The 21651-nt window shown below is 49.1% G+C and overlaps 1 protein-coding gene and 1 long non-coding RNA gene across 2 annotated transcripts; one reads left to right on the top strand and one right to left on the bottom strand.

The window, feature by feature from the left end:
• Positions 1–365: 365 nt before the first annotated feature.
• LOC149912401 (rho GTPase-activating protein 33-like) lies at positions 366–4244 on the bottom strand. The gene is made up of 4 exons (XM_090130800.1): positions 4238–4244; positions 4070–4172; positions 3842–3974; positions 366–374 (listed from the first exon to the last, which is right to left on the bottom strand). Exons 1-4 carry the CDS (start codon positions 4242–4244, stop codon positions 366–368), a joined length of 252 nt encoding a protein of 83 aa, XP_089986926.1.
• Positions 4245–15641: 11397 nt separating this feature from the next.
• LOC149912400 (uncharacterized) lies at positions 15642–17629 on the top strand. Its single transcript, XR_016462139.1, has 3 exons — positions 15642–15760; positions 16722–16959; positions 17484–17629. It is a non-coding gene; the product is annotated as an uncharacterized LOC149912400 (long non-coding RNA).
• The last annotated feature ends 4022 nt before the right edge of the window (positions 17630–21651 follow it).

The raw sequence follows: 21651 nt of genomic DNA, 5'->3' as shown, positions 1-21651 counted from the left end.
GGTTACGACAGGAGGCGGTCAGGGCTGCAGTGACCATGCCCTCCTTGAGTTGGTGATCTCAAGGAATGCGGGCCTGGCAGGAAGCAAAGGCAGGAGCCTGAACTTCAGGAGAGCCAGCTGCAGGCTGTTCCAGGAATCCTTGGACGAGATCCTCTGGACAACTGTTTGTAGGGGCAAAGGGATGGAAAAGAGCTGGTCACTTTCTCAGAAAAAAACTTGCTCAGAGCTGAAGAGCTCTCCATCCCTGCCACATGAAATCAAGCCGAGGAGGCAGGAAACCTGTTTACTTTTTCTTGGGAGGGTGGGAAGGAGCTTTGGGTTAGGGGCACATCCTGTGCCAGAGCATCCCAATTGCACGTGTGGGATCAGCAGGTCTGTCAGAGAAGCGGGTGAGGTAGCAGGAGAGGAAGGGGAGGAGGTGCCAGCACGGCTCTGCACGATGCTCTGCCACACTGGGCAGCTTGATCATGGCTCAGCAGTGGGATCAGACGAGGAGAAAGGCAGAAGGAAATCAAGGATGGGAGGGAGCCATCAGACACAGTCGGTGAGTGTCTGTGAAGTCTTGCAAACCAGAGATTCCCAGGTTGTTTCTGCTTTTGCAGCATTTGTGTGCTGCAGGGTGAGCAAAAGGTTCTGCTGCTTGATTCTTCTGCAGGAGCCGCCTAAAAGGGAAATGGCCACTGAGCTGCAGACCAAGCAGTACTGCCTGACGTTGGCCAGGGGGAGCTTCTCCTGCCGCAGTGTGCTGATGACAGGTCTGGAGATGATCTGCATGACCAGCTCTTAGGTGGGAGCCAGGAAAGGACATGATGCGAGGAGGGAGGTGTTAAGCAACAGCCAAGGCATCAAAATGCATCAGAAAGCCCTGAAAAGCATCACAAAGCCACAGCCAGGAAGCTTGGGAGTATCATGAGCAGCATCCGGGATGCGAGAGATTATTTGCTACCATGCCAAATGGTAGCAGAGCTCCCCCTGCAGACATCCCAAAGCCAGACAAAACAGGAACAAACCCGGAGCTGTGCTGCACGCACCGCACAGCCACAGCATTGCAAGCTGGGGTGCCTTGCTGTGTGCTGCATTCATCCCAGTCCGTGTGAATGAAGACTCTGGAGGCAGTCAAGGCGTTGGTTGAGCACGAGTGTGCTTTTATTATTGTATAAAAGACAGGAGAGTGAGAGGTCGATGGTGACGATGGGACTCATCCTGTCTTGTCATGGAGAGAGTGGCTCAGAGCTCTCAGTGCTGCTGTCCGGTGCCTGGGACTGGAGGCCTGATTGAAAGTCCCCCTGCAAGAGGCTCTGCTCCTCTTCACTGACACTGACCTGCTCCTGCATGGAGGTGCTGCTGTCGGGGCACTCACACTGCTCTTGGGATGGGCTGCACTGCAGAGACTCCTGGTTACAATCCAGGCTGGTGACTGTGGTGTCTGGGAGGCTCAGGTCAGCAACTTCAGCAGAGCCAGGTGTAATGAGAGCATGGACTTCAATGAGCTCCTTCTCTCCATCACTGTTGTCATGTGTAAGGCTGCTGTTGGAACTGCAGCAATTTGTGCTTCCTAAGAGCTCTCCACTGATGGAAGCACAGAGAGCATTGTTGCTACTTGCCCTGGATCTTCTGGGTTGGCAAGGGCTCGATTCACCTAGAAAGGATACACAGGGGTTAGTGTCAAACTTTCACAAGCTGAATTACGACAGTGGTTCTTGATCAGGGGTGAACTGAAGATGCTAGGTAGGGGCTGGAATGCCAGAAGGAGATACAAGTGCACTGCAAGCTTGAATTCTATGTTCCTGAAAAGCAGGGATTTGGAAGCTGCATTTGCACCCTTACCTGCCAGGACTACCACTGCTGTTTCTGAGGGCTGCCTGGCATTGCGCTGCAGTTGGCGTTTGCTGCCAGAGGATGGCTTTCTGAGCCTGAAGCAGCAACACCAACTGCTAGCTGGTGATTCCTCAGTTTTGCTGGGTGGATTTTGCCTGGAGAGAGAAAACAGCCAACGCTGTGAGTCGTGCGTGGTGCAGGGTGAGGGAAGAGCTGCACTGAGCTCTTGGCAGCAGTTGCTTGTTCCTAGCACTGCCTGGTTTCTGCAGAAAAACAGAAAAACCCACCCAAACAATGATGCTAGGTGCTGGAAAAGAAAGTCCTCTTTACCTGTCAGATGGAAAGTCGATGACGGTGTGGAATTTGCCCTGCCCAGCTGCAGGGCTTTCTTCCACTTCAATGTCCCGGCTGCTCTCTGTCACAGGGGGAGAGCTGCTGTGGCCTCGCCTCTGTGCCTGTGCCTCCTCCAGGCTGAGCAGCTTTGTGGCAGCAGAAGAGACCCCCACAGACTTGGGCCCTGGGAGAGAATTGTGCCCTGTCAGGGAAAACCACAGGTAAGAGCGAGGATCAGAAAGCAGCAGCACAGCCACCACAGTTCTGGGGGAGGTGCTGTATTTTTCTCAGGCTTGCTTATCCCAGCCACTGGAAGAAGAGGAGCTCAAAATAACCATGTGGGCAGAGGTCTGTTTATGGCAAAGGACACGGTTATAACTAAGAGCAGCTTACTGTATCAAAATAGGCAAGGAAAAACCCAAGGAAATGGGGGCAGGGAACTGAGAAAGCTTCGCTGCCACACTTGCATCAAGCTTCTCCTGCATGCAAACCATAATAATGACGGTTTCCTCCTTGTAAAGTTTGGGCTTGGACATTCTCAGCATCCAGCAACAGGATGCCATACCCTAATGGAAGCCCAGAGGTCTGCTGTCCTCTTGATGGTAAAAGAGTATCTCAAAGGTCCCGGAGAAGGCCTGCATTTGGTCAAGGTGTCAGGTCAAGATAAAGCTAATGGAGGAAGACACTCACCTGCTGCATCTGCGATGTCTGCTCCGGATTTGGAGCAGAAGAGGACGTCGGTGTGGTTGATGAGAAATTCCACCACATCCGACTGCGTCTGCAGCTCCATGCAGGCAGCTCTTCCGCTGGCGCAGGCAGACTCGTTCTGCTGTGATCTGTAGAAAAGGCAGATTTTAGAAGTCATTTCTCCAAGACCGTTTCCCCGAGTCTGAATTGTTGCAGCCAAAAGCTGTCAGCTGAGGCTCTGGAGACTTCCGCAGTGGGCAATCAGTGATGCCACTGCAGAAATTCCCCTGGATGATCAAGGACACGTCAGTCCCATCTCAACAAGACTGCAGAAATTGTCACCTAGACATTGTGCCCGTGGGGATGGAGAACAGCTCAGGCTCCTGCTCTTCTGTCAGCCACAGATTTTACAGGAGAAGAGCACATTTGATGGAGAAAAAGGGAGCACTGTTTTTTTTTTTAATGGAGAACAGATGTAAGCGTTGTGTTGAAACAGAACCAGAAGTTTACCTTAAGAGGTTTGGAGCCCACACAATGGCTAGGTTCTTGGCATGCATGTTTGTTACCATGGAGCTCCCAGCCAGACACGCCAAGTGTCTCATCAGGTACTCCAGAGTCCTGGAAAACAAGAGAGGCAAACATTCAGCACCAACGAGCATGCCGTGCTGCAATTCAGAAAGACAAAGGCTGGAACCGCATCGTTGCCCTCTGCAATGCAGCAGGGCTGAGCTCAGCAGGCTGAGGGCAGCACTGACCTGTAGTGAGGAGCGGGCAGCTGCTGGATGACGTCCTGCATTCTGAGCAGCCGCTCCTCCTCTGTCGCGGCACCAACAGCATCCTGGAGTAGTGCAGAAAGGGAGCGAGACACCAATCAGGCTAGTACAGCACTGCGAGTAAACCTCGTGGGGCTGACAGCAAAAGGGCCTCCGAGCTGGGGCACTGCTGCAGCCATCTGCCAAGAGGCCCAGGAAGAGGGAAATGAAAGACGTGGCCTTGTGCTTACCGAGAACTTGCCGTACAGCTGGTGGGTGAGCAGAGGGTTCGGGAGCTCCCTGAAGTACATCTTGCAGAGGGAGCTCACGCTGTGAATGTCACGGACGGTGAGCTCAGGAATCTGCTCCGACTCAAATTCCTGCCTGGAGAGAGGGACGCAAACCCGGTTGAGCGAGAGGAAGGCAAGCCCAAAGCCACACCAGATGCACTCAGGCTGTGTCAGTCGCAGCACTCTTACCGCAGTCTCTGGATGTTGGACGCGACGCCGGACAGGCGGTATATCCCCTGCACCACGCCGTGCTGCTCAATGAACTCAGCGCAGCTCTGGAGGACCTGGGGGACTGAAGAACACGTGCCAGCCGTCAGTGGAGCTCCTGATTCAATCGTGCTGCAGGCTGTGCTTCACATCCCATCCACTAAGCCCAGCCAGGCTTGGCTGAAGCAAATACAGATGTGCTTGTCTCTTAGGAGCATCCGCCTCACTTTATCCTTCAGCCATCAACTCCCATTACACGTGCCTCCACTGCTATCAGCCTGCCCCCTGCTAGATATGAGCTCCCTTTCATCTTCTTTAGATGCCCAGCAGAGGAAGATCTCAGGAATGGGCAGCTCCTTACCATCACGACCGGAGTGGAGAAGATGCTCTCCCAGGTCACCGCCAAACACCCTTTCCTTCTCCACCTCCCGCTCGGTCGGTTTCTTTGGGCGGGCCTTCACCAAGGAACGAAGGAAGGTGAGGATCTTGCTGCGTTTCTTGGGCACTGCACAACAAAAGGAAGAAACCAGGTCATTTCAGGTCTGGCTCCGTTGGACGAGGCCGAGCACAGCACATTCTACAGGGCACGTCAGAACGGGAAGAACATTACCAACCAGTACATACAAAAAGGGATTTTCCCCATCTCTGGAGGAGCCCAAGGCCAGGCTGGATGGGGCCCTGGGCAGCCTGATCTAGTCTCACATTAAATGTGGGGGCTGGGAGACCATCCTGAGGCAGGAGGGTTGGAGCATGATGATCTCCGAAATCCATTCCAACCCAAGCCATTCTATGAAGATTCTATAGTTTCCCCAAGTCCAGTCATAAACCCAGGAGGATTGGGCCAAATCTCTGCCCCATGGTGTGCATGAAGAATCATCAACCCAGAGGACAATGTGGGATGGATAAAGGAGGTACTAAACATGGAACATACCCCCAAAAAGACTTCATTTTGCTTTCCCACACCATCAAATGTAACATCCATACCTGGCTTTGGCACAGAATTGATGAGTGCCTCAGGAATGTTCTTATTAATGAGTTCCACACACTCCCCTGGGAAAAATCCAACCTGTAACAAGAACAAAATAGATACCAACTATTGCATGCTGCATTTCTCAGATCTGAACTGTTAAATCAAAAGCCTCGTAACATTTCCCTCAGAACGTGCTTGCCTGACGTTCCATAAGACTATCCAGCAGAAAATGGCCATAGTTCACAGCATAAAGGTAATAATTTTTCAACATTAACAGCCAAAGGCAAGGTCCTCTGACACCGACACAGGGAAACTGTTTATGTCCACTAGGCATCCTGAGCAGGCAGAGCAGCTCTAAGCTGAGATTCCTGCCTTTACTGAAGTTGCACTCTCCAGTCTGAAGCTTGTGCCTACCTGGAAGCCGAGCTTGCCTCTCCACCAGGGGGTGAGCTCCTTTGGTGGCATGTCAATGACACAGATGATGTCTCCCACCTGCAAGAGATTGCAACGTCAATCCCAGCTTCAGCACGGCTGGGAGGAAAGCACAGCTCAAATGACTGCATTCTTCTGCACTGCCAAACATGGCCAAGCATGAGAGCACTTGCACCAGTGCAGCTCTGAAGGCATTTGCCATTGTAAAATTGAGAAACAAGGAACGCCTTGAACTGCTTACCTCAAAGGAGAGTTCATCCGCTGCCTGGGCAACGTATCTCTTAATAGCATGGGCAGCAGCAATAGCTGGAATGTTCACAGCTGACTCCCCATCATCCAGTAGGGGCTTCCCCTTGTTCTCAGTCTGAAACAGAGAGCACAGGCCACGGTGAGGAGCTGGGAACCAACAAGGAGGATTTCAAGGTGAGGAGCACATCTGCAGAGAAAGCTGCAGGAAATGCACTCGGTCCTTATCATGGGCACTTCAGAAGGAACTGCAAGTCTAATAACGGCTGTTTCTCTCCCTGGTGTGCAGCAGGCACACGCCAGCAAAGATGCATCTCTCCCCACCCAGACTAATCAGCAATGGCACTGACGCAGACAGGTGGCCTTGTCCATTTTGCCCCCTCCTTTCCTGCGCTCTTTGTGCAGGAAGGCTGACTGTTTCAGATGCTAGGAGACCAGGAAGAGGGAAACCAAAGCTACGGCTGCAGTTACAAGGTGCAAACAGTGCCACTGCAAGCACCAAGCAGCTCTCTTGAGCAGTCCAACCAACAGCGAGGCCAAACAGAGCAGAGAATGATTGTTGTTTCTGCAGCCATTTCAAGGGAAAAGTCAGTAGAGGACAAACACAACAGCCGAGATGGCTCTGGTACTTTTATAAACTTGCCACTCTTGCACTACTGTCTTGCCACAGAGGAGCTCTCTTGGAAAGCAGGAGAGCACATCTGCGGCTCACTCTGCTGGCTGCAGTCAGGGAACAAAGACCAATCAGAGCTTCATACTCTACCTCTGTCCATGCCAGGTCAGGCCCACAGCTGATCTCGCTGCACGCCACAGCCATCAGCGTAGGTGTGACAAGCTGGAACTGAAAAGAAACACACTTTTATGTTCTCTGTTCACATCTCTGCTGTGCTCCCTACAGCTGTCGGGCACACTCACACAGCCCAAGCACGCCTGCTGGTGTCCCTGGTGATGCTGTGCAGCTCTGCACAAGCTGGGGCTGGGACTCTTTGCCTAAGGGATTGGTTTCCTGTAGACCAGCTGGTCACAGCACCACAGACAGCATCCTTCTGAGGGCTGAGCTGGAGAGCACGTGGAGAAAACTCACACGTGACCAGCGTCCCATCAAAGCTGGATGAGGCTGTGTTACTAAACACGGGGTGTCACGGGCTGCTAAAGCATGTGGGGGGACAAACCATGGCAGGTACCTGGCAAGAGATCAGAACGAGGGAGACAAATCTCACGAATCCGCAGCCGTTCCTTGTCTCTTTGCTCTGATCTTCCACGAGCAAAAGCTGCAGCAGGGAAGCAGGCAGAGGGTGGAGAGAGGAGAGAGAAAGAGCAGGTCAGTTTGCTTACACAGTTTACCAAAGATTACAAGGGAAAAACCAAAATCTGCCCTCCCCCAACTTAAAAACTTAAGTTTTCAACTTAAAACCATTTCCCCTTGTCCTGCTGTTATCTACCCTTTCAAAGAGTTGATTCCCCTCCTCTTTTTAGGCTCCCTTTAGGTACTGAAGGCTGCCATGAGGTCACCCCACAGCCTTCATTTCTCCAGGCTGAACAAGCCCAGCTCCCTCAGCCTGTCTTTGCAGGGGAGGTGCTCCTGTCCCCTGATCATCTCTGTGGCTCGCCTCTGGACCCTCTCCAGCAGCTCCCTGTCTTTCTGGACACTGTACTGCAGCTGGGGCCTCACAAGAGCAGAGCAGGGGGGGACGATCACCTCCCTGTCCCTCATGGCCACCCCTCTGCTGATGGAGATAATGTGAGCCTATGAGCTCCGCCAGCCAGCAGTTCTCAGCACTCACTGTCCCCCCGTCTCTCCCACACTGTCTCAGCTTACCTACAAGGTGCTGCACAGGACGGTGTGAAGACAAAGGGACGCAGTCGGTGCACAAGGGCAACAAGCGAGCTGCTCAGTCAGAGCTCCAGCGCTCCAATGAAGGGACGCAGCACGCACTGCTCCTCCCCTCATTCTAGCCCTTATGACATCACTGAGGGCCACCAGGCTGCTCCACCACGACGGACAGGCTGGGGAGGCAAGACCAGTCACAAGGGCAGAAGATTCCAACAGCCCAGCCCAACGTTCTGGAATCAGGGGCTGCTTGGAATTCTACCCCAGCCAAATCCTGGAGAAGCTGGCACGGGGTCGTCATGACCAAAGCGCAGGACCTGGCGCTTGCTCTTGTTGAGCCTCGCACAACTGGCCTCAGTGCATCCCTCTGGAGGGCCTTCCTGCCCTCAGCCAGATGGACGCTTCCTCCCAGCAGCGTACCTTGCAGTGCTGGGCCCATGTCAAATCCACACTAGAGTGGGTTTTGTTACATTCAAGGGCATGTTGCAGCACCCATCTATTTCACCTGGAAGGAAATAAAGCAGGAGATGGGAGAAACACAGAACTACTGCCAGACTGCTTTATCCCTTTCTTAGCCCAACTTCCCTTGCCTCATCCCCTACCCCAACTCCTGGATGATGCCCACGGGCTGATAGTTGGATCTCAAGTCCATAGGACTCCTTTCACAGGGCTCCATCAAAAAGGCTGTCACACTTGTTCCGTACACTCACACTGACCCAGCAGTGGTATCACAGTCACTTAACACACACACAACAACCAAACCCCGAGCATGCACATCCCTTCCTGCGTGACTGCAGCCCACAGCTCCCCTTCACACCTCCGTGGATCTCTGGTGTTTTACACTGATGCAGCCTCGCTGCAGCTCCGTGGCTGTCACACAAGGCCTGCAGGACCTCTTTCTCTGCAAACCCCGTCTGCAGGCATTGGTTCACGAGGTTCACCTCCTGCCCTCCTGAGCAAAAACAAGCACTAAGAACAAGAGCAAAGCACGCTGGACTCGACCTGGCTGGATCCCCAACCCTCAGTCCTGTCAGACGGACCCTGGTGTGGAGACTCATCCCCAAAGCCTGGCTGGACATCAGCACAGGCATCATTCTTCAAACGCCCCATCCAAGCAGCAAGGGATCAAAGCGTTGGCACAGCTGAAACAGAAATGCTGTGTGAGTTTCCTGTTAGCACTGAGCAGGAACAAATCTACCGCTGAGCAGCAGGATGTGAGACAAGCAGCAGAAGACACCCAACCTGCAGAACCAGCTCGTTTGGGGTCGGTCCAGATGTTTGTCTGCTCCCTTCCCTGGCCCAGGCCAAGCTTGTGAGCTGCTCCTCCTTTGTGCAGGGGGAAATGGGGCAGATGCCATGTGGTGGCTATGCACAGCATGCCTTGGACTTGCTTTTCCTCTCTCCATCTTCCATCTTCCATTAAAAAAAAGCATCTCAAACCTTTCCTTGCTAAAAAAAAATCACTCAGGTAAAAAAGTACTGGCAGGCTTGCTTTTTAAACTACCTTACTTATGCAGCTTGATCCTTTAAAGCAGAAGCTCACCAAGCAAGGAGCTACCTTAGACACCTCACCCTGCAGAGAAAAGTGATTCCTCTGCGTCTGCAGACTTTGCACACATTTCCAGGTGCAGCAGTCAGCCCAGTTCTCAGCACAGCTTTACCAACCACAGAAATCCAGCTGATTTTTTCTCTCTTTTAAACACTGCACTGCTGCAAGGAGCAAGGATTAAACCACAGAATCTCAGCACTGGGCTTGGAAGGGACCTCCAGAGATCACTGAGTCCAACCCCTGCACAACGGGCTCCCTACAGCAGGCTGCACAGCTGGGCGTCCAGGCGGCTCTGGAACATCTCCAGAGAAGGAGAACCCACAGCCTCCCTGGGCAGCCTGTTCCATGCTCACCGTGAAGAAGTTCCTGTTCTTACAAAGAAGGAAAATAGGACACCTGTTGGGAGGGAGGTCACAGAAATCTGCAACCAACAAACATTGCCCTCCAAACATTTCAGATCTTTAGACGTATAAGAACGATGTAAGAGTTCTTTCTTATTGGTATCTGATACCCCGAGTTTAGGATATTTTCCTAAGAATAGTGACAAAAAAAGATATGATAAGGGGTACTTAAAGCACAGCATCTGTAATCAGATCAGACTCCTGCACTGTGAAGACTTCCATGAGTATTCCTGCAGAGTGCATCACTTAGTCTCTCTTTAGCCTTGTGTTCATGGTTTTCCTGTAAGAGCTTGTCTAAACACTGCCTATAATCGTGGTTATGCTAGAAGCATTTGGATTCATTGATCCTTACTGTGATTTCAATAACAAATGCAGATGCTTTTTTTTTCGGGACAGCTTTCAATTTCTCAACTGAAATTTCAATATTGCATTAGGTGTTGACAACCACGGGGCTGCAGTACAGAGAATTACAGGAAGATTAATTTCTCCATCTCCATGCTCCTAGACATTTATGATTACAGTGATGTAGTTATATACAAAGTTGCAAGATACCAAAGCTAGAATAACCTCTTGGTGCAGCAGGATGTCTGGAGCCCAAGTGCAGAGTCTCAGTGTTGCAAAGCCTTGAAGAGGTGCACCGTATGTGCTGGGGCTGATGACACAGACACTGGAGCAAGGCCAGTGTGATGTTAGAAACTTGACCAGCAGCTGATCTGTTGTCAGCCATTTCTGGACACAAACGGGATCTGGTCGACTTAGGACATGACCTTTGGGCTGGAGAGCAACTCCCCGAGGAATCACACAGCCACTGCAGACCGTTGGCAAGAACCCCATACCAAAACAGCTCATCTGCAATCAGTTTTTAATCTGTGCAGCAGTGATTGGAACAGGCGCACGCTCTCTGCAATTGCAGGAATGTTCACAAGTGGAATGTACATCACCTGTGTGCTCCAGCTCTTCTGTGTGCATGCTAGGAGCAGTGATCCCCCTGCACCCAGGGCTGCAATAAAGTCATGCTGGGTTTCTAACCTGACAACCAGCAGCCCAGGCTGCCCAGAGCCACATCCAGCCTGGCCTTGGATGCCTGCAGGGATGGGGCATCCATAGCCTCCCTGGGCAACCTGTTCCAGTGCCTCACCACCCTCTGGCTGAAAAACTTCCTCCTCACATCCAACCTAAACCTCAACACCCCCCGTCTCAGTTTAAAGCCATTCCCCACTTGTCCCATCACCATCCACCCTCCAAAACAAAACTCCTCGGCTGTTCAACACTGAAAGAGCAAAATAACCCACAGCTCTTACTTCCACTGTATGCATTTAATTCCAAACTTAAGGTCACAGGTTAATTACTCATGTGATCCTTCCTGACAGAAGAACTACTCGTAGTGATGTGTAGGAGTAAGGAACAGTTTGAAAAGGTCATGGACATATTAGAACTTGCAGCATTTATCTTAATAGATGCCTACATTGCAAAGCATTTTGTAAAACACACGTTACAAGTACTGTGCATTGGATTACACTATATCAAACTCTAAGTAACAATACAGGTTGCTTTTCAATCTACACTTACATGTTTTCTTCTAACTCCTTGATAAAATTCCTTACTACCTTAGTTTTACAGCCAAAGCAGTGTTTGAGCTGGTAATGTACTCTTGAACAGCACTGTTGCCTTTAACATTTGTATGTTTAGATCTGAAAAGAGAATTTGGTCATTATTTCATGATGAGAGAATCTTATATGACAAAACAGAATTACAAAAATCTGACAATACTGTAAAATGCCAGCGTAAGAATGTGGCTTTGATTTTTTTTTCTTTTTTTTTTCTTATTTTTTTCTTTTTTTTTTTCTTTCTTTCTTTTTTCTTTTCTTTTTTTTTTTTTTTAAATGGTGAGTGTACCATTAATTCAAGACAAGAATTTTGTTTGTAAGTCGATCTCTATAACTGTTCTTGGCATCATTCTGTAGGATGAACTAGATACATGGAATTTGGCACTGGCTCCCCAGGGCAGTGGTTTGGCACTGAGCTGACACAGGCCAAAGAGCATTTGCACAATGCTCTCAGACACAGGGCTTGACCCATAGGAGGTCCGGTGTGGAACCAGGAGGTGGAATACATGATCCTCGAGGTCCCTTCCAAATACAGATATTCCATGATCCTCTAATACTTATATTCCCAAGTCCTGTACACAGTGCTCAGATGCTTAATTGAAAGGTTCCATGAAACAGTGAGGTATCTATGTCCCTTTACCACTCAGTTATTCAAATTGCCACATGGATCTGTCATCCAGTCACATTAAAAAAACACTCAAAGTATTTCCTTCAGTCTTCCATTCTGATAGAGCTTTCTGGAGCAAATAAAGAGTTGCAACTCAGAATGTCCACACCTCCCTTCCTGCACCCTGCATACTTTTTTCATTGCACTGTGATTATGTACCATTCTATTGTCACCCTCATTCTGTCATTATCTGGGCAGTTTACTGCCATTAAATTTTCCAGCAACAGATGCCCACAAGTACAGCCAGCCTGGAAATATTTTGATTACTTACCTTTGTCCTGATGTCCTTGTAGGAGGTGGGACATTTCTCCATCTCAGCAGCAGAGGGCAGGAGGGGTCCAAGGTGAGGGCACGCTCTCCTCTATTTTTCTGGCACTCAAAGACAAAGGGAACAAGAAAACCAGACGTGTTTCCCTGCCCATGGCAAACACCAGCCTTTCCATCCTTACAGTCCTTCCTGCCATCAGCAGAGACATTTTGCTTTCTTGTGCCACTTCATCCCGTTAGCATCTGGCATTCTAACAAAAAAGTACTTACAAGGAATTTTAATATTTTCATATTAAATGTCAGAATTAGAACCATTATGTTTACCAAATATTTAAAACGTTCAACCCAGTGAGAAGTGAATTGATGTTGTCTTTAGCATTCAGATAAGAACTTGTAAAGGAAGTAAAAAGTGCTGCTTTCATAAACTATAGTCTCATTGTCAAGCCTTGCACTGTCTCAGCAGAATATTACAGAATGTTCATTCAAGCAGGAATTAAGAGATGCGTCTGAATTGATAACAACAATGAATAATTAAGAAAGCTTGACTGCAGTCTGCTTGAGGATTCCAGTCTGAAGTGTGTTCCACCTGATGACAACTGGGAATGTCTTTCTCTCACCATTAGAACCATTGCACCTCTGACTAAACACATAGCGAATCACCAGTGAAAACTAACTACATGTTGATTAACATTCAGAGAGATTGTGCAGGTGTCCTTTTAGGAACTGGCCTACAGTATGCTAAGAGGGATGTATGTGGGGACATTAGGATAACGTGCCCTCTGCCCTTTAAGACAGCCCAAGCAGACCAGGTCAGCAGGCTGAAGAGCTGAGTGGGTCACAGAATCACAGAATCACAGAATTGCCAGGGTTGGAAGGGACCTCAAGGATCATGAATCTCCAACCCCCCTGCCACACGCAGGGCCACCAACCATTCCACCTAAAGCTAGACCAGGCTGCCCAGGGCCCCATCCAATCTGGCCTTGAACACCTCCAGGGACGGGGCATCCACAACCTCCCTGGGCATCCTGTTCCAGTACCTCACCACTCTCTCCGTAAAGAATTTCCCCTGACGTCCAACCTAAATCTCCCTTCCCTCAGCTTAAAACCATTTCCCCTTGTCCTGCTGTCACCCTTTCAAAGAGTTGATTTCCCTCCTGTTTGTAGGTTCCCTTTAGGTACTGAAAGGCTGCAATGAGGTCACCCCGCAGCCTTCTTTTCTCCAGGCTGAACAAGCCCAGCTGCCTCAGCCTGTTATCACAGGGGAGGTGCTCCTGTCCCCTGATCATCTTCGTGGCCCTCCTCTGGACCCTCTCCAGCAGCTCCCTGTCTTTCTTGTACTGGGGGCTCCAGACCTGGACGCAGTATTCCAGATGGGGCCTCACAAGAGCAGAGTAGAGGGGAACAATCACCTCTCTGTCCCTGCTGGGTCACCAGGGCTCAGAGACTTCACTCGGCCATCTGAAAGTTGAGGGACTTCAGCCCAAGCTGCCCTTTTCCATGCAGGCAAGGAGGCCAAGAGAAGGTGGATCGGCACGGTTCTGGTGCAGACAGGGGCTGCAGTGTGAGCAGGCCTACACAGAGAAGGCTGTGCCCACACAGAGTGACAGCAGCTTTCGCTGTGAGCAGATTCCCAGGGGGCCTGAGCCATGGCAGTTCTTGATGGCAGCATGTTCCAATCAGCCCTGGAAGTCTTCTCTGGACGTCTGTCGCATTCTGGAATCCACACTGAGGACGCAGTCGCTGTGTCAGAGCAGCTGGCAGAGTCACGGGGAACCGTGACGTAGTTGGCCCAGGGAGCAACAACAAGGCCTGCACTGCTCAGCCAGCCCAGGCCAAAGGGGAGCACGAGAGAGAGCAGAGGAGAGAGGGGGGGAAAGAGGGCCAGGAAGGAAAGGCCTGTGCCTGAATGGACGTGTAGCAGCAGCTGCTGACAGCAAACTCGGTGATGGCAGGGGCACAGCAGAGCAGTGCAATGCTGGCAGCTTCCTGTGTCTTTCACACAGGCACTGCAGACATGGCCAGCACTGGGAGATCAGCAGAACTGCTGCACACCTCTGCCAGCCCAGGCCAGAGGAGTGCAGAACAGTGAGCTGCTGCTGAGGGGAGAGAGGATGGCCTGAGAGCTGACCTGAGAGGCAGGGCTGGCTGTGTGACAGCAGCCTCTGTGTCCTCCTCCTGTGTCTGTGAGGGCCAGAGGGCCAGAAGAGAACATGCCCAGACAACGAAGCCCTGCTGTCCTCTGCTGCTCAGCTGGAGAGATGTTCCGCCTTCCTGAAGGACGCTGATCCAAAGGGAAGGAATCAAAGGAAGTCCAGGCTGGCTGTCCTTGTGGGCATCAGCTGCTGGCAGCTGCCTCTGTGCTGCCATGGGCAGGGCACAGCACACACAGTGTTTGCAGTTCCCTGTGTGACACTGGCCCTGGTGACCTGACAGCCATAGGGAGACAAGAGAAAGAGCTGCCTCCCTCTGCCAGATGAGGCAAAGGTGAGAATCCCAGAATCACAGCATGGCCCGGCTTGGAAAGGAGCTCAAGGTTCATGAATCTCCAACCCTTGGCTCTCCAAGGGTGCACAGGGGGCTTTGTTCTCCCTGTGGTGCAGCTTCAGTGCCAACTCACAGCTGAGCTGGTTGGCACACTGTGACAGCCTGCCGCTCTGAAGCTCTTGGGGCAGTGCTCAGTTCTTTCTGAAGTACTCTGGAAAATGCTGCTTCTCCTTCACCAAGTCTGTTTCCAGACAGACGTCTTTTTCTCCTCTGTACACACAAACAGTATCTTGTAACTCCCTGGCACAGTGCTCAGAAGTGATACTTCTGGAAGCACGTCAGAGAAAAGTGGCCTCGTCCCAGTGGACTTTCAGAGCAGATGAGAACAAGTCTTGGTTGACGGCTTTCTTCTGCTTCTGGAACTGCACAGGCAGGTTGTGTGTTGTCATACTTCGTGCTGTGGAATTTCATCAGTGAAAGGATTCTGCTCTAATGACTGTCATTCTAAAGCTGATATTGTTTCTACCGCATCAGGCTTGCATGAAGCATCTCTGATCAACAGAGAAATCAGAAAAATTGCTTTTCCTATTGCAGTTTCCTTTTAACTAGTGATGAAAGCTGTCAGTTTATTTTTGGCACCAGAAATCCTGGGATGCAACCAGGTTAGATAAGAAGTGAAACTGAGTCAACAGTAAAGGAACATAGATGAGATAGCATCACACAGCTGTGGAAAAGATGTTCCAGCTCTGTGTCTACCTACACCTTCAGGAGATGAAAAGTACTGGCTTACTGAGGTGTCCTGGGTTGCAGGTTCTGTTAGTCTCCATTTTTGGAAGAGCTGCTTGCAATAAATACCATGTAAGGTGAATGAGCTTGATAGAATCAGGGTGTGAAAGAGATGGATTTGCTGTTTCCCTGAAGGTGCAGGAGTATTGCTGTGCCTACAGTCAGTAAACAAGGCAGAAATCACTGTGTTCCTCAGAATGAAAAAGAATAAAAATCTTTTTGGGAGTGACAGCACGCCTGAATGAAGCACAAATCTAAACATTTAAAATAAGGGCTAGTGTCAAAGGGACTTGCAGTATTTCTCGAGAAGAAATATTTGATGCTTCTTTAGGAAAGTCATCATAACAAAAGTGTACTGATGTCTTTGCTGAGGATTTCCTTGGTTCCAGCCTGAAGGTGTGCGCAGGCATGAGCAGGCAGTGCTGAGCTGCAGGTGAGTGCCTGTGTCCCACAGCAGGAAACCCGTGGATGTCTTCAGGGGTTTGAAATGGGCAGAGCTGTGAAACCTGCAGGCTTTCACTGAAATTGTCCTCTGCTTTATTTTGTAATCTTAGTTTCACCAATGCTTTCCAATATGATTTTCGTATGAATGCAGATACATGGGATAGGATTTAAAGTTTTTATGGTGCTGCTGTATAATTTTCTGTGGTCATCATAAGCCAATAAAAAAAAAAATGGTAATCAGGCAATCTATTAACAACCTGTGGCACGTGTCAAAACAATGAAATTCCTTGCAGGAAGACAATATTGCTATACAATAATGTGGCTATCCAAAACTGTTAATTATACTTGATGAGCTGGAGATAATCCTGAAATGGGGGACTTTGATCTTAGCCAAGAATAATAAAACTTATTATCATTCTTAAATTGGCAGCTGCTATCAAAAGCCTGTGTCTTATTTCCCTTTTCGTAACACTGGCTAAATCAGAGAAAGTGATAAAAGTAGTTCATGATTGCAGCTTAGGGATTCTTACCCACTTGACCAGAAGTAATCTATGTCCAAAAATGTCTGTAAATACTTTTTCTATCTTATTTTGCCAGATGTATTGATATTTGAGATGAATGGCAAAAACATTTTGCGTATAGATAAGCAATGCAAATTCGCTGGATTGTTTTAGAGAAAAAAGCTCCGGTTATCAGATCGTTTCCATGCAGAAATAAGATTTACAGAAAAATTCTCATTATTATTATTCATGCATGAATAAGTTCAAAAAAGAGATGTGGGGGATGTTGTTTCAATTCCAGGTGATTTTAGGAAGGACTGTCAGGATGGAAAGGCTAGTGTCTGCCATGGGCAAAGAAACACTTCTGGTTTTCGTGTTCCCTTTGTCTTTGAGTGCAAGAGGCCATGAGGAGAGTGTGACCTAAACTTGGACCCTTTTTGACCACTGCAGCAGAGATGGAGAAGTGTTCAACCTTCTAGAAGGACTTCAGGACAAAGATATGTAATGAAAATAAGTCCAGGTTGGCTGTCCTTGTGGGCATCAGCTGCTCGCATCTGCATAGTTGTTGCTATGGGAATGGCAGAACAGCTGGAATGTTGCATTTCCTTGTGTGACACAAGCACTGGTGAATTCAAAGCAAGAGGGGTATAATAGAAAGAGCATCACCTCCCTGCCAGATTAGGCAAAGGTGAGTGGGATGTTGTTTCAATTAGTGCTGATGGCAGGAAGGACTGTAAGGATGGAAAGGCTGGTGTTTGCCATGGGCAGGGAAACACATCTGGTTTTCATCTTCACTTTGTTTTCCAGAAAAAGAGGAGTGTGTGCCCTCACCTTGGACCCCTCCTGCCCTCTTCTGCTGAGATGGAGAAATGTTCCAGCTTCTAAAAGGACATCAGGACAAAGATATGGAATGAAAATAAGTCCAGGCTGGCTTACCTTGTGGGCATCAGATGCTAGCATCTGCATTGCTGCTGCCATGAGCATGGCAAAGCAGGTAAAAGATTGCTTTTCCTTGTGTGACACAGGAGCTCTTGAGTTGACAGCTAGAGGGATGCAATAGAAAGAGCTGCAACCTCTGCCAGACATGGCAAACTTGAGTGGGATTTTGTTTCACTTGCTGCTGATGTCAGGAAGGACTGTAAGGATGGAAAGGCTGGTGTTTGCCATGGGCAGGGAAACACATCTTGTTTTAATTTTGTCTTAATCTTTCAGAGCTAGATAAATAGAGGAGTGTTTGCCCTCACCTTGGAACTCTTCTGCCCTCTGCTGCTCAGAGGGAGAAATTTCCAATCTTCTAGAAGGACATCAGGACAAAGATATGTAATGAAAATAAGTCCAAGATGGCTGTCCTTGTGGGCATCTGCTGCTGGCATCTGCATTGCTGCTGCCATGAGCATGGCACAGCAGGTAAAAGATTGCTTTTCCTTGTGTGACACAGGAGTTCTTGACTTGAAAGCTAGAGGGATGCAATAGAAAGAGCTGCAACCTCTGCCAGACATGGCAAACTTGAGTGGGATGTTGTTTCAATTAGTGCTGATGTCAGGAAGGACTGTAAGGATGGAAAGGCTGGTGTTTGCCATGGGCAGGGAAACACATCTGGTTTTCATTTTCTCTTTCTCTTTGAGTGCCAGATAAACAGGGGAGAGTGTGCCTGCAGCTTGGACCCCTCCTGCCCTCTTCTGCTGAGAAGGTGAAATGTTCCAGCTTGTAGAAGGACATCAGGACAAAGATATGTAATGAAAATAAGTCCAGGCTGGCTGTCCTTGTGGGCATCAGCTGCTGGCATCTGCATTGCTGCTGCCATGAGCATGGCACAGCAGGTAAAACATTGCTTTTCCTTGTTTGACACAGGAGCTCTTGACTTGAAAGCAAGAGGGATGCAATAGAAAGAGCTGCAACCTCTGCCAGACATGGCAAACTTGAGTGGGATGTTGTTTCAGTTCCTGCTGATGGCAGGAAGGACAGAAAGCATGGAAAGGCTGGTGTTTTCCATGGGCAGGGAAGCACATCTGGTTTTCATTTTCTCTTTCTCTTTCAGTGCCAGATAAACAGGGGTGAGTGTGCCTGCAACTTGGACCCCTCCTGCCCTCTTCTGCTGAGATGGTGAAATGTTCCAGCTTCTAGAAGGACATCAGGACAAAGATATGTAATGAAAATAAGTCCAGGCTGGCTGTCCTTGTGGGCATCAGCTGCTGGCATCTGCATTGGTGTTGCCATGAGTATGGCAAAGCAGGTAAAAGATTGTTTTTCCTTGTGTGACACAGGAGCTCTTGACTTGACAGCTAGAGGGATGCAATAGACAGAGCTGCAACCTCTGCCAGACATGGCAAAGGTGAGTGGGATGTTGTTTCAATTAGTGCTGATGTCAGGAAGGACTGTAAGGATGGAAAGGCTGGTGTTTGCCATGGGCAGGGAAACACATCTGGTTTTCATTTTCTCTTTCTCTTTGAGTGCCAGATAAACAGGGGAGAGTGTGCCCTCACCTTGTAACTCCCCTGCCCTCTTCTGCTGAGATGGAGAAATGTTCCAGGATCTAGAAGGACATCAGGACAAAGATATGTAATGAAAATAAGTCCAGGCTGGCTGTCCTTGTGGGCATCAGCTGCTGGCATCTGCATTGGTGTTGCCATGAGCATGGCAAAGCAGGTAAAAGTTGCTTTTCCTTGTGTGACACAGGAGCTCTTGACTTGACAGCTAGAGGGATGCAATAGACAGAGCTGCAACCTCTGCCAGACATGGCAATGGTGTGTGGGATGTTGTTTCAATTAGTGCTGATGTCAGGAAGGACTGTAAGGATGGAAAGGCTGGTGTTTGCCATGGGCACGGAAACACATCTGGTTTACATTTTCTCCTTCTCTTTGAGTGCCAGAAAAAGAGGAGAGTGTGCCCTCACCTTGTAACTCCCCTGCCCTCTTCTGCTGAGATGGAGAAATGTTCCAGCTTCTCGAAGGACATCAGGACAAAGATATGTAATGAAAATAAGTCCAGGCTGGCTGTCCTTGTGGGCATCAGCTGCTGGCATCTGCATTGGTGTTGCCATGAGCATGGCAAAGCAGGTAAAAGGTTGCTTTTCCTTGTGTGACACAGGAGCTCTTGAGTTGAAAGCTAGAGGGATGCAATAGAAAGAGCTGCAACCTCTGCCAGACATGGCAAAGGTGAGTGGGATGTTGTTTCAATTAGTGCTGATGTCAGGAAGGACTGTAAGAATGGAAAGGCTGGTGTTTGCCATGGGCAGGGAAACACATCTGGTTTTCATTTTCTCTTTCTCTTTGAGTGCCAGATAAACAGGGGAGAGTGTGCCCTCACCTTGTAACTCCCCTGCCCTCTTCTGCTGAGATGGAGAAATGTTCCAGCTTCTAGAAGGACATCAGGACAAAGATATGTAATGAAAATAAGTCCAGGCTGGTTGTCCTTGTGGGCATCAGCTGCTGGCATCTGCATTGGTGTTGCCATGAGCATGGCAAAGCAGGTAAAAGATTGCTTTTCCTTGTGTGACACAGGAGCTCTTGACTTGAAATCTAGAGGGATGCAATAGACAGAGCTGCAACCTCTGCCAGACATGGCAAAGGTGAGTGGGATGTTGTTTCAATTAGTGCTGATGTCAGGAAGGACTGTAAGGATGGAAAGGCTGGTGTTTGCCATGCGCAGGGAAACACATCTGGTTTTCATTTTCTCTTAATCTTTCAGTGCTAGATAAATAGAGGAGAGTGTGCCCTCGCCTTTGAGCTCTCCTGCCCTCTGCTGCTCAGAGGGAGAAATGTCCCAGCTTCTAGAAGGACATCAGGACAAAGTTATGTAGTGAAAATAAGTCCAGGCTGGCTGTCCTTCTGGGCATCAGCTGCTGGCATCTGCATTGGTGTTGCCATGAGCATGGCACAGCAGGTAAGGGATTCCTTTTCCTTGTGTGACAGCTGTTGAGCCATTCTGATTCACCCTTTGCATGCACAGCATATAGTTTTTTCCCACACTGCTGTTTCTATCCAGCAATGTGCATATGTGCTGTGCTACAGACGTTGGTGGTCCTGCCTGTGGCAGGGAGTTGGAGATTCCTGATCCTTGAGGTCCCTTCCAACCCGGGCCATTCTGTGTGTGTGTGTGTGACTGGCTAAACACCAATTGCTGCTAGCTCAGCAGGTATACTGCTAATTATTGAACGCCTGACAGCTGCTTATCAACACTTGGCCACTATTTCTGGACACCTGCTCATCCCTTAATAGAGAGAAGTTTGGAAGGAGGACAGAGGGGAGTCTCTTGTTGCCTGCCTGTTGCATCCCAACTTGCCCACAGAGTGAGTCAATTCGGCCTTGTGTGGAGGCCCTGGCTTCTTTGGAGTCTGTTTTTCTTTTGCTGAGCTTCTCCTATCCAAACAGAATGGCCTTACAACATGCTTTCTGGTCCTTAATACTAAACCCATGCAATTTGTAACTATTACAGTTCTGTAAGTGTGAATTGATCACATGATTGAACAACTGTATTTCTAAAATATGTTATGAAATAACTTCTTTTTACTAATACTAATAAAGTCTTTCTACTTTTTCAAACTGTTTCTAAGGGCAAATTACAAAACACATGGTGCGGTACTACTTCAGAGCAATCCCACATTTGATAGCCAGTGCAGAAACAACATTCCATCCTACAGCATTAGCTAGTTCAGAGGTACCAGACGTGTATCTGGATGTGGCTGTTGTGCATAACTGGGGCTGAGGGATCAGAAATGACAGCTCCACTCTTGGAGACCACAGAACTAAAATGGAAAGATAAAATAGTTGCAGGGCAATTGTTCTCTGTGCCTGATGCAGGGACCGATTTATGGGGGAGAGATTTAACAGTTAAATGAGGATTACAGCTGCAAGTCTGTGAAACAGATATCAGGTGTCAATGAATGTGTTATCAGCTGTGATGAAGAAGAAATGAATCCAAAGGTGTGGGCAGGGGAAGGAAATCGGAGTGGACTCACAATTTTCCCTTACAAAGAACTGCCCAAGGAGGGAGTGGAGCTGTGAAACAGCAACAATATCCCATAGCCTTAGAAGGGAGAGTGGGTCTAAAAGCTGTAACACAGACAGTGGTTAAGGATGGTCTTCTGGAACCTTGTCTGTGGCCTTATAACACCCCAATCCTGTCGGCACGGAAGGCAGACGGCACGTATCGGCTGGTGCAAGATGTAAGGAAATGACTGAACCCGTTCTCAAAAGACAGCCTGTGGTTCCTAACCCCTATACCCTAATGAGTCAGATCCCACACGGACAGCAGTGGTTTGGTGTGAGAGACCTCAAAGATGCTTTCTGGACAGTCTCTGGACTCAGAGAGAAATGGCTGCGTTTGTATGAGGACACATTGTAATCCTATCGTGATTCGTGATGATACTGTAGATACTGGA

Source organism: Phasianus colchicus, chromosome Z, assembly GCF_987193195.1.
Source record: "Phasianus colchicus chromosome Z, bPhaCol1.hap1.1, whole genome shotgun sequence".
NCBI classification, from domain to species: domain Eukaryota; kingdom Metazoa; phylum Chordata; class Aves; order Galliformes; family Phasianidae; genus Phasianus; species Phasianus colchicus.
The sequence above is the reverse complement of the archived record's forward strand: the minus strand, read 5'-3'. Positions and strand labels throughout refer to the sequence as shown.

Coding starts and splice junctions, on each gene's coding strand:
- LOC149912401 (XM_090130800.1), bottom strand. Junction 3,975..4,069: donor TCCAACATCCAGAGACTGCG/GTAAGAGTGCTG, acceptor CCCTCTCTCCAG/GCAGGAATTTGAGTCGGAGC.